The 13,137-nt window shown below is 39.0% G+C and overlaps 1 protein-coding gene across 1 annotated transcript; it reads left to right on the top strand.

Moving 5' to 3' along the window:
- Nucleotides 1-4,692: 4,692 nt before the first annotated feature.
- TMEM50B (transmembrane protein 50B) lies at nt 4,693-13,131 on the top strand. The gene is made up of 7 exons (XM_010580396.1): nt 4,693-4,720; nt 6,542-6,717; nt 7,322-7,434; nt 8,483-8,550; nt 9,616-9,708; nt 9,914-9,971; nt 12,356-13,131. The coding sequence occupies exons 2-7, from the start codon at nt 6,619-6,621 to the stop codon at nt 12,399-12,401; spliced, it is 477 nt and encodes a 158-aa protein (XP_010578698.1). The 5' UTR covers nt 4,693-4,720; nt 6,542-6,618; the 3' UTR covers nt 12,402-13,131.
- Nucleotides 13,132-13,137: the final 6 nt, after the last annotated feature.

The following is a 13,137-nucleotide window of genomic DNA, read 5'->3' on the forward strand; positions in this document are numbered from 1 at the left end:
CGGGCGGGTCTGTCCCCGGGGGCCGGGGTCGTCGGGGGGGGGCCAGCAGGGCCCGGCCCGGCCCCGTTCCCCCCTTGCCGCTGCAGGGCCGCGGTCAGGTCTTCCTCCGGTCGGCATCTGGGAAAGGGAGCGGTGGTACTTTAGCATAAAGTTTGAGGTCCGCAGGTGAAATTTCAAAAAAAGTGACTTATTTCTTCTACATAGTGCTGCCCTCGGCGTAACAATTACTGCCGGGACTTTGATTGCAGCTTTGGGGTTCTGCCTCGTATTGCCCCGTCATGGCTTGAGCCCATTAAATAAATATTGATGCACATAGGATACTCTTATGAGCAAAAATAGGCCTGTGGGTAACTGCAGAATTGATCTTTTTTCTACCTCTCTCCAGTCTTCAAACTTTAATAGTACTCTTAAAGAATACTTGCTGGAGACAGCAGTCACGTTGCTCTAGGTCTGAGCACTGCACAGACTCGTGTAAGGCGATTACCTGTTTAATAATTTTGCTACATTCATTTGAGAGTTCAATTAAAAGTTCCTTTGTTTCCTTCTTCTAGTATAGTGCTATGTTGTATGGGAAACTGAAAGTGAAACTGCATGTAATTACTGAAATGAGTGAGTGGTCTAAAGGTCCCCCTTTAAAAAAATTACAGTGGACGTAACAGAAATGTTCCCATAAGCTCCTTACGGTGGCCATGCCAAAATATCTTTTCATAGGATACACATATGAGAAAAGTATGTGGCTTAAAGCATATTCTGATTGGTTGCTTGTGGAGGACGCTGTCTTCTTTGAGGAAAACAGGGTTTTCTTCTTCCCTTTAAATTTATTCTCCTCCTGCTCTCTATCTTTTACTTTCTTCTTTGGAAACAGGAGGTTCCATTCTTCACTAACCTGACAGTATTCCAGGGCCCTTGCACAGCTTAAGACAGTTTTCTTTTTGCAGACTTTTTGTATTTTCTTGCAACTGCTTTTAATATTTTGTTCAAGTGAAATCAATTCATTTTAAGAGAAGGAAACTGATTTTCAGATGAAAATTCCAATTCTTGTGTTTTCATTTCACTTCATTTGTCTGAATAACATACCAGTTGTTTTAACCGGAGTGCTGGTATCTACCAAGTATTATTTTAACAGTGAGTGTAACTGTCTTCAGTCACCAGTTTGTCCTTGCAGGTGTTCTTGTGTTTCTGTTTATTGGACATGAGTGAGAAATGTTTCCAGAGAACAGTGGGAGAACGTGTCTGCCCTTGGAAAAGGGGAGGAGACAGATTGTAGGAAGGGCATTGAAGGACAGCTAACGCAAGGGGTTTTTCCTGTTTCCTTGCTGTGAAGTATGTGGATGTAAAAGTTAAAACCAAGAGAGTGAGTTTTGTACTTTTATTTAGGTAAGAAAGTCCAGCTGAAAGCATCTGTCTTTGTCAGAGTTTTCTGTCCGTGTAGAAGGATATAATTGGGCGTGTCCATATTAACTCATATGAGGATAAACTGTAGCCTAGCTCTTGTGGTCTTGATGGAGTCTCAGCTTCACAATGTCACTGGTCTTTCACAGTTGAAATATAGCTTATTATTTTCTTTGTTTTTTTGCTAGGGCGGTTGAGAATTACATACATATGGAACATTATTACAGAATCATAGAATGGTTTGGGTTGGAAGGGACCTTCAAAGATCATCTAGTCCAAGCCCCTGCCATGGGCAGGGACACCTTCCACTAGACCAGGTTGCTCAAAGCCTCATCAACTTGGCCTTGAACACTTCCAGGGAGGGGGCATCCACAACTTCTCTGGGCAACCTCTTCCAGTGCCTCACCACCCTCACAGTGAAGAAATTCTTCCTTACATCTGATCTAAATCTACCCTCTTTCAGTTTAAAACCATTGCCCCTTGTCCTGTTCACTACAGGCCACAGTAAAAAGTCTCTCTCCATCTTTCGTATAAGCTCCTTTTATATATTGAAAGGCTGTAGTAAGGTCTCCCTGGAGCATTCTGTTCTCCAGGATGAACAACCCCAACTGTCTCTCACCTGTCTTTGCAGGAGAGGCATTCCAGCCGTCCCAAATGGGAGACACCCGTTTCTGTGGCCCTCCTCTGGACCACTCTAACAGGTCCATGTCTGCTTGTGCTGGGGACCCCAGAGCTGGGTGCAGTACTCCAGGTGGGGTCTCACGAGAGCAGAGCAGGAGAATTGCCTCCCTCAACCTGCTTCTTGTTATGCAGCCCAGGATACAATTGGCTTTCTGGACTACAAGTGCGTATTGCCGGCTCCCATCCTTTTTTTCCACAGGGCTGCTCTCATTCCATTCATCCCCAAGTCTGTATTAATATTGAGGATTGTCCCAGCCCGTGTGCAGGACCTTGCCCTTGGCCTTGTTGAACTTCATGAGGTTTGCACGGGCCCATTCCTCAAGCTTGTCAAGGTTTCTCTGGATGGCATCCCTTCCCTCCAGCGTATCAGTGTATCCCTTCTGTCTAGCATATTAAAACCAGTATTGTATAATAGCTGGGTGTTTATTTAACAGCTTGTGAGAGGGTGGTCAACCTGTTGCATTTGGGTTGGCTCTGTACAGTCCATCCTTCTAGGAGATCTGATCGGCACTATGCTTACCTTTTAAATGAGAGCACGGAAAAGTGGTTGGTTGGACTTCAGGCTGGATGAATTGTTCTAGCATCCTGCAGTCTGCTTCCTGCTGTCCTTTTTTATGGAAACCCCACAGCCCTTATTTGTCATGCCCTCCACATGTGGGTGCCCTCCGTCAGATGTGCATTTGATCAGAGATGGCATTGTCCTCTCACAAAGAGAGGAATATCCACACGTTGGTGACAGAACGTAGGCACATTCAGTAATGCTGGAAGAAATGGTGCATCACCGCTTTTCAGTCATGTATCTCTGAAGTCTGTACCCATATGGAGCTATGTCAGTAGTGAGAGAAATGTTTAATTATTTTTACTGTTAAGTGGAGCTCTTGAAATATCTCTATGAAAGACTCCTTTGCAGAATTCTGAATGGCATCAGTTAATGTTTAGATCATCCTAGAAAAAGGGCAGCTGCATTAGCACCTCTGATTCCTTTTACTGCCAATCATATTCTTGCATGCCTGCTCTAGCACTAAGCTTTCTTTGTGAAATCAAAGCTGGTTTCTGGCATTAGACGTGTAGAAATAATTCTAGACTTCTTGTCTGTGTTCTGTTGCAAATTCTCTGCACCTGTTTCTCCATGTTAGTCATCTTATTCCAGTGAAACAGAATTGTGTTGTCGGTTACTAGTCTGCTGTAGAAAGACCGCCAGCAAGTAGTATTTATTTCACCTATTCACATTATATAGGGTGCTTCTCTCCTGAGCACAAAGATAAGGTTAAAGCAAAGTGCAGGTTTGTGAGCCAGTATCAAGCACCAAAAATACAATTTCTGATAAAATAATATGCTTTTGTGGAAGGTTGCCCTGTATCTTAGAAGATATTAAAAAAAAGCAACTTTTTCTAGTCTCCCTAGCTTCACTCATTTGTCACTAATGCAGTTGTGAAAACTCAATTTGACATCCAGTACAATTAAGTATTGAGAGAGGTTTTGTCTCAGATTTCTGAAGGGAGCCAAATGGCTGTGGTTTGTCACCTGATATTTAAAAAATGCTTAATAATTAAGACAGGGTTTTGTGCAATGTATGGTATCCGTAATGTTTCTCATTACTGACTTTGCAAAGTTGAAAGGGTTTTGCTGGGATAAATGCTAGTCAGTTTTTGGATTGGAAGTTGGCTTAATTATATTAGCTGACAAAACAAACTATATATCCCCTTTAAATCATAGAAGGGAATGAATTTTTTCATTTTGTTTCAGCCTTTTGAACTAGAGCAATTTTTGTAGAAGTAATAAGATTTCTTTCATTAAGTCATCCAAGAATTTAACAGGCTATTTCTTAAGTACCACAGCATGGCTGAGGTTGGAAGGCACCTCTGGAGGGCATCTGCTCCAACGCCCTTGCTCAAGCAGGGCCCCCAGAGCCAGTTGCCCAGCACTGCGTCCAGACACAGGCTTTTGAATTATCTCCAAGGATGGAGACTCTGACAACCTCCCTGGGCAGCCTGTGCCAGCACTCGGTCACCGTCACAGTGAAAAAGTGTTTCCTGATGTTCAGAGAGAACCTCCTGTGTTTCAGTGCGTGCCCATTGCCTCTGGTCCTGTCACTGGGCACCACTGAAAAGAGCCTGGCTGCGTCCTCTTTGCACCCTCCCTTTGGGTATTTATATACATGGATGACATCCCCCTGAGCCTTCTCTTCTCCAGGCTGAGCAGTCCCAGCTCTCCCAGCCTTTCCTCACAGGACAGATGCTCCAGTCCCTTCGCTGGGCTTTCTGCAGCGTGTCCATGTCTCTCTTGTACTGAGGAGCCCAGAACTGGAGACGGCACTCCAGGTGTGGCCTCACCAGCACTGAGTAGAGGCGAAGGATCACCTCCCTCGACCTGCTGGCAACGCTCCTCCTAATGCAGCCCAGGATACCATTCACCCTCTTTGCAGCCAGGGCACGTTGCTGCCTCCTGTTCAACTTGGTGTCCACCAGGACCCCCAGGTCCTTTTCTGCCAAGCTGCTTTCCAGCTGGGTGGCCCCCAGCACACACTGGTGCATGGGGTTGTTCTAGGTGCAAGACTGGGCGCTTCCCCTTGCTGAACTTCATGAGGTTCCTGGCAGCACATTTCTCCAGCCTGTTGAGGTACCTCTGGATGGCATCCAAGTAGAGGGTGAAGAATAATTTCTGTTGTTGTTGTTGACGTATCTGAAATAATTTTTTCCTGTGGCTTTTCTTGACCTGCTTTCTGAATTGCAGTAGTACTTTATGTTTGAAGGAGGTGGTTTTATTTAGATATGTTAATACTATTTCAGTGGTTCATTGTAGGAAAAAAATTACAGAGGAAAATACAGCTTTGAAGAAATACAGCTTCAGTCATTCTGAAAATGACTGAAAGTGTATTTACAGGCAAGGTAATAACTTTGGTAGATTTGGTTCAGTGGGGAGAAGAAGTAGCACAGCATGTTTGTCTATTTACTCCTGCCTGTGGCCAGCTGCATGCAGGGTGAGAACAGTGCAGTCTGTAGTGGCGAAAGCAATGGGAACCATGAGCTGTGTTCCAGTGTGGGTGGGCAAGGAGCTGGGAGGGGAGGGATTACTGCAGGGTGAGGAAGAGACACATTCATGGTTTGAAGAGGAACAAATAAAGTAGAGGTGGAGCCATTTTAAGGGTGGAAAAGAAGGAAGGGCTGTAGGAGCAGTCGTAAATCTAATAGCACAGTGCAGCAATTTTGTGTGAAAGTTGTAGAAAGAATAGGGATCTGAAAATTGCTAGGTAAAAGTGTAATCTAGGAAAATAACTGTATGGTGTAGTCCAGATACTGTACAAAAGTAAAATAATTTTGGAATTGAGTGATTGATTTTAATGCTTTAAGTTAGCATCATAACTATGGATGGATTTCTGGAACTAGACTCAGGAGAACAAATTTTTTATCTTATTCGTTGGACGTGGCCTGTGTTTGTAGTGCAGGCAAACTCTATTTATTTTAATTTCATTTCTTAGCGTAGACTTCTAATTACCATTATTAAGCAGAAAAATGTTCTACATCAGTCCGTCCTGTAACATAATCATAACAGACATTTGTCTGTTGTTAGCCTTTAACTAGTATCTGGAAATTATTTATGGCAGGTTGGGAAAATAGAGAAGTTGACAATACTAAAACAAAATAGAATGGCATTAAGAGTGGTTGTGAGTCACTGCTAAACAGAAAACTGATAAATATTCTAACTTCTGACACTTAAACTATATATGCTAATCATTTTAGTATGAGAATAGATTGTCAGAATCTTTTATAGCTACTGTCTCACCAAATTGAGAACTGTGTTGTTTCAGTAGTTGCTTTGTAACACTAATTAACTTTGCTTTCCTCTTCCTGTATTTAAAGTTCTGTGTTATCCTCTTTCTGTGAAGTGGGACATTCTTTACCCTTGGTATTAGTTGATTCATTGAGTTGATCCCTTTTCCCCTATATTAGAAGGGCACTATATTATCTAGCTTATTTGGAGACTGGAAATATGGGTATCTTATGCAAGATTCCTTGGCCTGACTCAAAGACCAAGTTCTGGTCTGCGTATGAAGCCCTGTTGTATGTATCGTACTTTTTTTAACTGCTAATGTGAGGGAGAACATTATGGTTTGAAGATGAAACTTAGATTGAAATATTTGCTTTTTTGCTCCTGTTTTTTGCTTGCTTTTATTTTTGCGTTTCATACATTTGAACAAATAGTATATTCTATTTAATTTCTTTTCTGTTTCAGATAAGATGATTTTTATATAATAGATGAGGTTTTTGGGTTGTATGATGATTTTATTTTGCAATTCTGTTTGTAAGGTAGGTTGTTTTTTTAAATATAGCTCAATATAGAATCCATAGAGTATCTGGAGTACTTAATTCTGTAAAAAACCCCATATTATAAAAATTGCTCATCAGAGTTGTCAAATGTCTCAAGATTTTGCTACTTTGTATAAAATGCATCTTTGACTGTGTTTCAGGTATTTAGGACACAGTTGTTAATGGAAAAATTAATGTGTAAGTACCAAATAAGAAGGGCAATCTAATCTTTGAGAAGATGGCAGGATTCCTAGACAACTTCCGGTGGCCAGAATGTGAGTGTATTGACTGGAGTGAAAGAAGAAATGCCATCGCTTCAATAGTTGCGGGTGTATTGGTAAGTTTTGAGAGGATGTGAATCGTAACTCTCTTGAGAAATTTGGAAGTACGACAGTTACACTTTTGTGTCAAATTTGTGAAGTTTCACTCTTAACTGCATGTCAGTCCAGTAGATTTCTTTAAAATTTTTTAAGTGTAATTGTTAGACAGCTTTTTTATGAGTCGCATAACTTTGCATTTTGTCTGATAATGATGTACCATTTCTACTATCTCTTCTTTGAAAAAGATTGAAATTCCTAGTGGGTTGTTTTCATAATTAGATATGTTAGAACACCTATGTTATACATAGTTTGTATCTTGTGTTTAGAATCTGGATTCCTGTTCTTAAAGCTGTACAGGGAATTTAACCATACGCTGGTACTTAATTTGAATAGAAAATGTGACTGATTCCCAAATACTCCTCTGAAAACATCAACATTAAGGTTTGTGCAGAACTTGCATATCAGACAGATTTAGAGTCCAACTTAAAGCTAATAACTTTCTAGAATAGTTTGTGTGTTAAAAGACAATCAAACCAATGGTATGCATGAATATTTGCCATGTTTTGTCTGCCTGTCTCTGTACCCTTCCAGCCTCGTAATACTGGCCTATTTCATTTCTAGTTTTTCACAGGTTGGTGGATAATGATAGATGCTGCAGTAGTTTACCCTAAGCCAGAACAAATGAACCATGCGTTCCATACCTGTGGGGTGTTTTCAACACTAGCTTTTTTCATGTAAGTGTATATAAAGGGAGTTCTTATAAAATAAACATGAGCTGTTAAACACAGTTTTTACTAGACAATATGGTATATGATAAATCTTTGAATCACTTGGTTATAAATTACGTATGAGTAATCTTGTACCTTTTTGCATGGCAATGTAAAGGCCTTTTTTCTTTTACCTGTGGCCTTTGTTTCTGATCGTAGTCTGTTTATTCATTGTCCTGTTTAGGGTAAATTGCTTTTCCTATGCACTTTGGCTGAACGTAAGAAAGCAGACCTTCGTTTATGCAAGTGGCTTTCTGTAATAAGTGTTTAGATTCCTAGAGCAAAATTCATTTAATGCTGCCCAGTTGCTTACCTCAATTATAAAACATTTGACTGCATTTTCCCCTGCATTTTTACAGCTGTCTGTGGCCCAAAACTTCCTCAAGTGGGAGAGGTAGTAGTATTATAGCTATTGTTATAAAGATGCAAATGTGGCAAGCTTGAAGGAGTAATAATAGCTTTTATTGAATCATACAATATTGGTGAGAAAAAAGGATTCATTTGGATATGCAAGACCTTCTTAACACTTGGTATCTGAAAGTTTCTGGTTTTTTCCTCAGCAGTGTAACTCATTTTTAAGAAAATGTATTGTCCCTCCTTACAGGGTATCTCTCACTTGACTACTTATGGTATTCATTGTGAAGGAAAGCAACTTGTATCATAATCATGAGAGCACTGTGTTACTGGCTGTTATTATTCCTGTGAAGTGGCTTTAGATATTTTAAAAACCTAAACAGCCAGAAAGTGACCAGGAATATTTCAATCACTAAAAAGGGCAATTCTTTCATCTTACAGATCTGTTAATGTAAAAATTTAAAACTTAGGAAAAAATACGAGGTTTGCTTGAAATCCAGTTGGAATCCTTCCATTAAGGGACATGTAATAATATGTGACTATACAGAATGCCAAGTAATTTTCCCAGAACTTGTTGCATCTTAAAAAAAGCTAGCTTTTTACTTAAAACTTTAAATTGATTTTCTAATAATCTGAAGCGTATACACTTTTTTCTTCCTAGGATAAATGCTGTGTCAAATGCACAGGTGAGAGGGGACAGCTACAGTGATGGATGTTTAGGAAGAACAGGTAAATTAACTCTAAAAATCATGTTCAGTTGAAAGACTGATTATTTAGGTGTTGGGTTTGTTTTTTTTTTTTCTAAGTGGTGGTTAAACAAAAAATCAGAAGTCAAGGAGTAAGAGAGAACTACTGTGAAGTTAATTTCTTTACAAAATTAACACTTGGAGATAAGTACTGTCTCTGCTAAAAAGGTGAACTTAGAAAAATTTGACTTCTGTATATCTTGAATACCTAAACTTTCCTCTGCAAATCCTGTATAGCTGCTGGGAGAAATAAATTTTTGCCTTGTGGTAGGCTATGGAGCAGACACTACTTAAGAATGTCTTATTTTAGAATGTATCACAAACATTCTGTTTCCTCTGTGTGTCACCTACTGTGTGGTGTCTGTGGACCTGCTGTCCCCTTTCTGCTTTCATTCATAATTCCCTTACTATTTCCCATGTGGATCCCAGCATCTGTTTTTATGTGATCTGTAGAATGCCTCACTGGAAATCCACTAGGGTTTACTGATTTTTGAACTAGTGTATGACACTTTTTTGTGTGTCATTCATAAATCAGCTCGAGAGAATCTTTTTGTAGAAGTATTTTCCTTTCCTATGAGTGAGCAAATTGATTATTTTCAATGGCATCATCTCCCTTTTTCAGCAGGTAATATCTGGTTATGGTAGATGTTGCCCATGTGAAAATATCTTTCTGAAGTAAACACAGCAAGCGTTTGTTTTACATACCCTATTGGAATGCCATCTTTACCTCAGAAACACTATAGCTTTGGCAAAGTACCTCATCATTAGTCCACTCCAAGTTGTGTTAAATGATGTTATAGGTGTTCCCTACAAGTGAGGGGAAATTTCTGGTGGTTGTGTCTGTTCGCTAAAATAAGGGGAATCCAGACACTGTGCTTTACTGGAGAAGGCAAATTTTGGTTTATCTTGTCCTTGATACAAGGTTTAACACTTTCCCTTTGTGCCTTCAGCAAGATAACATATTATGTCATAAGAGCAGTAGCTTGGATCATCTGTCACTATGGATAATAGTCTACATGGTTCTTAGAGGTTTTAATATTTCCTGCAGGTGCTCGTGTCTGGCTCTTCATTGGCTTTATGTTGATGTTTGGTTCACTTATTGCTTCAATGTGGATTCTCTTTGGAGCATATGTTACACAGAGTAAGTTTGTCTATTTTCACATACAGAAGAGTACTTTTGCTGTCAGCCAGAAGGCAGAAAATCTAGAAGAATGGAAATGTGTGGTCTGTTCTTGTCAGAGCCATACCATCTAGTTTTGTAATCACAGAATGACACTATGGATAGTGTTTTAAACACACCTTCCAATGCAAAAGAACTTAATATTTCCTTTGTTATTTACTTGCAGACACTAATGTTTACCCTGGATTAGCAGTGTTTTTCCAAAATGCATTGATATTTTTCAGGTAAGTTATCTGGGCAAATTTCCCTCCTTCCCAAGGGGTATCTGGCTTGCCTGCTTCCATGCACATTGATACTCCTGGAAAATAAGGTCTGAAAGCTGGAGGCTGACTCCAGGCTTGGACCTTCCATAATATGGAGTTTGCTGCTGTCAATCCAGGACCCCCTGTATTGCAATTTATTACCCACCCTGACCTTTACTTGAGGAGGGTGGCATGTAAGCCAAAGGGACCTCTTGGGTCACTGAGTAAACTGACATTGTACAGAGAATTGTGATATTATTCAATGCATAAACTGATCAAACGATTTCTTAAAACCTCTTTTTTACTCTGCTACTTTTTTCTACTCCCTTTGCTCCAGTGCTTAGAAACAATGTTTTATTTGCCCCTTCTTAGCCCATGAGAGGCTCTTTGTTCCCCTCATGTTCCTGTTAGTCCAGCTCTTTCTGGTTTCACTGAATTTACAGCTCTAGAATGTGGATGACCAAGAATATACAGTATTCTGGGTGAGATATTGTCAGTGTCTTTGGATAATGGCAATAATGCTTTCATCTCTGAACTACAAATACCTTGGCATATATCCTAACAGCACTAGGTGGGAGATCCTATTGCCCTTTTCCTGACTGTTTCATACCAATGGCTTGATTATCTGATAACTGATACACCTAGATTTGTTTCTACTGGATGAGCTTTCAGTTGAGAGTGATATTTTTTTTTCCTAAGAGCATGATGGTATGTTTTGTAAGATTGCACTTAAATCAATTTCTTTTATTTCGCTTAATATCATGAAGTATATCATGACACTTTGAAACTATCTGTATCTGTAATAATTCTTTTTATATGTATAATGCATTGTGCAATCCATGAATTTTATTAATAAAAGACAATGAAAGCATTAAATAGTGTAATTTATGAGATCAGTCACTGAAAAAGTTTACATAACCTCCTCTTTTGCAAGTTCTTACTCACTTAAATTACTGTGGTAACAATTTTCCTTCCAGTACCTTATCAAATGCTTTGCAGTGAGCTAGATCGACTGGCTCCACTGCGCTTCCCTGTTCAGAAAATCAGTTATGTTCTTGCAGAAAATAGCAGTTCCTAAATCTCTCTGTAGTCTTGCACATGGTTGAAATGGGATACTGATGAAGGCAGACTTTTGAGAATAGTTTCACTATGCCTGAAATCTTTATTCTCATTTCAGTAGTTTGATGAACTTCTGAAGCTTTTTGTTTCTGAAAGTGTCTTTCCACAGTTTCTATTGTATTCTGTGTGTAGATATATTTTAGGTTTATTTGTTTTCTTTTGTCTTCTAAAATTTGTTTTCTAGGTATGAACAACCTTTTTATTTAAAAAAAAAGTCTTTGTTTTTTATCCCACCACACACTTTAGGCAGTAACGTTTGATAAGTCCATCCATTGCCATAGACTCCTTTCCTCAGACCAAACCTGGGTCAATCAGCGATGCCCTTCTTAATGTCCTTATCCAAAACTTTTGATTGAATCAGGTTCTCTTCCATCAGTGTTGTTGCATAATGTCTGTATTCCCTGAACCATGTGTCTCCTTCAGGACTTGTGCTTCAGCCCTGGTTGTTACTCCACCAGTTTTTTTACTTAGTTTAACATGCTCTATTAGCGGTTCTCTTCTCTGGTTAATTGCCCAGGTGTCTAGCTTGTTTTACTTATCATTGCTTGTTACTGTTCTTGGTGTGAGTATTCCTCATTTCCCTCCCTCTTCATTCTCTTATGATTTAGTATGACTGTGCCCTTCTTTACCACCTGTTTGTTGGCTATAAGAAAAAAATAATTTAAAATATAAGGAACAATAAGGAAATCATGCTTGGTTTTGTTCCCTCAACATTTTTTTTTTTTTTTTGATTCATGACAATATGTAATTGCATCCAAAGTTATAAAAGGAATTTTGGAAATCAAATTGTAATTTGGATCTCACTTATCCACCACAGGATCAATATTCTTTCTGATTTGCTCATAAAAATGTAATTGCTTAGATTCTAGCTAGGACATGATGCATTACATTCAGCTGATTGCCAGATGCCAGGATGAGACTTGCTGCTCTGTAACTCTGTGGATCGGTCCTAGAATCTCTTAAATACCAGAATTTTTTCCTTCCTGCTTTTACTGTGAGACTGGCTATTTTTTTATTTGAGCGGTTGCATCAGCTGGATCTCGTAGTTTTAGCAATGCATAGTAAATGAAATGTAAGTACAAAAACCAGATAGTGACTTGAATAAAAGTTAGGGTTACTGGAGGGATGTTGATTTGCAGTGTAGATAGGATAAGATTATAAGGATGCTATTAAAATTACCTTTTCCACCTTATGTATGGCCTGATTTTTTTTTTTTTTTTTTTTTTTTTTTTTTTTTTTTCCTTTAGTACTCTGATCTACAAGTTCGGAAGAACAGAAGAGTTATGGGGATGAGAGATCACATATAGCATTGTCTGTTCCATAGTTGCTATGTCGTACTATGTATGTAGATATATTTACATTTATTTGTTCTTGTTTTGCTTTCTAAATTGTATGAACTGAGACAAATTACAGTTTCTGTAATAAGCTCCTTCTTTTCACAGGACAGATTTGTGAATATGTACATATGACTGTATATATCTTAAAAAGGGAACGACAGGCTTTCTTTCTGAAATCTTCAGGCTTATTTCTTCAAATACATTGGTTTCTGTCAACTCCTAAGACTTGATCTTAAGATCCTAAGACCTTTACATGTGTCAGAGACTTCAGTGGAACTATTAGTGAAAAAGCAGGATAAAGCCCATACCCTGTAAAAGGGGTTATTACTTTTACACATAGGTGAGCTAGAGCCAATTTTGCAAGGGCTGCCGTGTAACCTGGAGTAGTCGTCAGTGCATGGAAGTGACCCAGCTAAGACTGTATTTAATGAGGGTAAATTCTATTGTATGCTGAGATAAGAGCTAATTTTAAGAATTTTATATAACTGTTCAGAAAAATATAAAGTAGCTGTTTTTTTGTAAAAGGTTATGAATTTTTAAACAAGGCCCTATATTAAGCAGGTTCTGCATGGCAAATTGAACTGTTCCTGACTTCTGATTGCTATAGCACAAATGACATTTGGTAGCACTGCAGTCCTTAGAATTAATTTCATATTGTTCAGTGTAATAGATACCAATTAGTATTTAATGCA

This window comes from Haliaeetus leucocephalus, unplaced genomic scaffold (genome assembly GCF_000737465.1).
Source record: "Haliaeetus leucocephalus isolate CR32 unplaced genomic scaffold, Haliaeetus_leucocephalus-4.0 Scaffold702, whole genome shotgun sequence".
Taxonomy (NCBI): Eukaryota; Metazoa; Chordata; class Aves; order Accipitriformes; family Accipitridae; genus Haliaeetus; species Haliaeetus leucocephalus.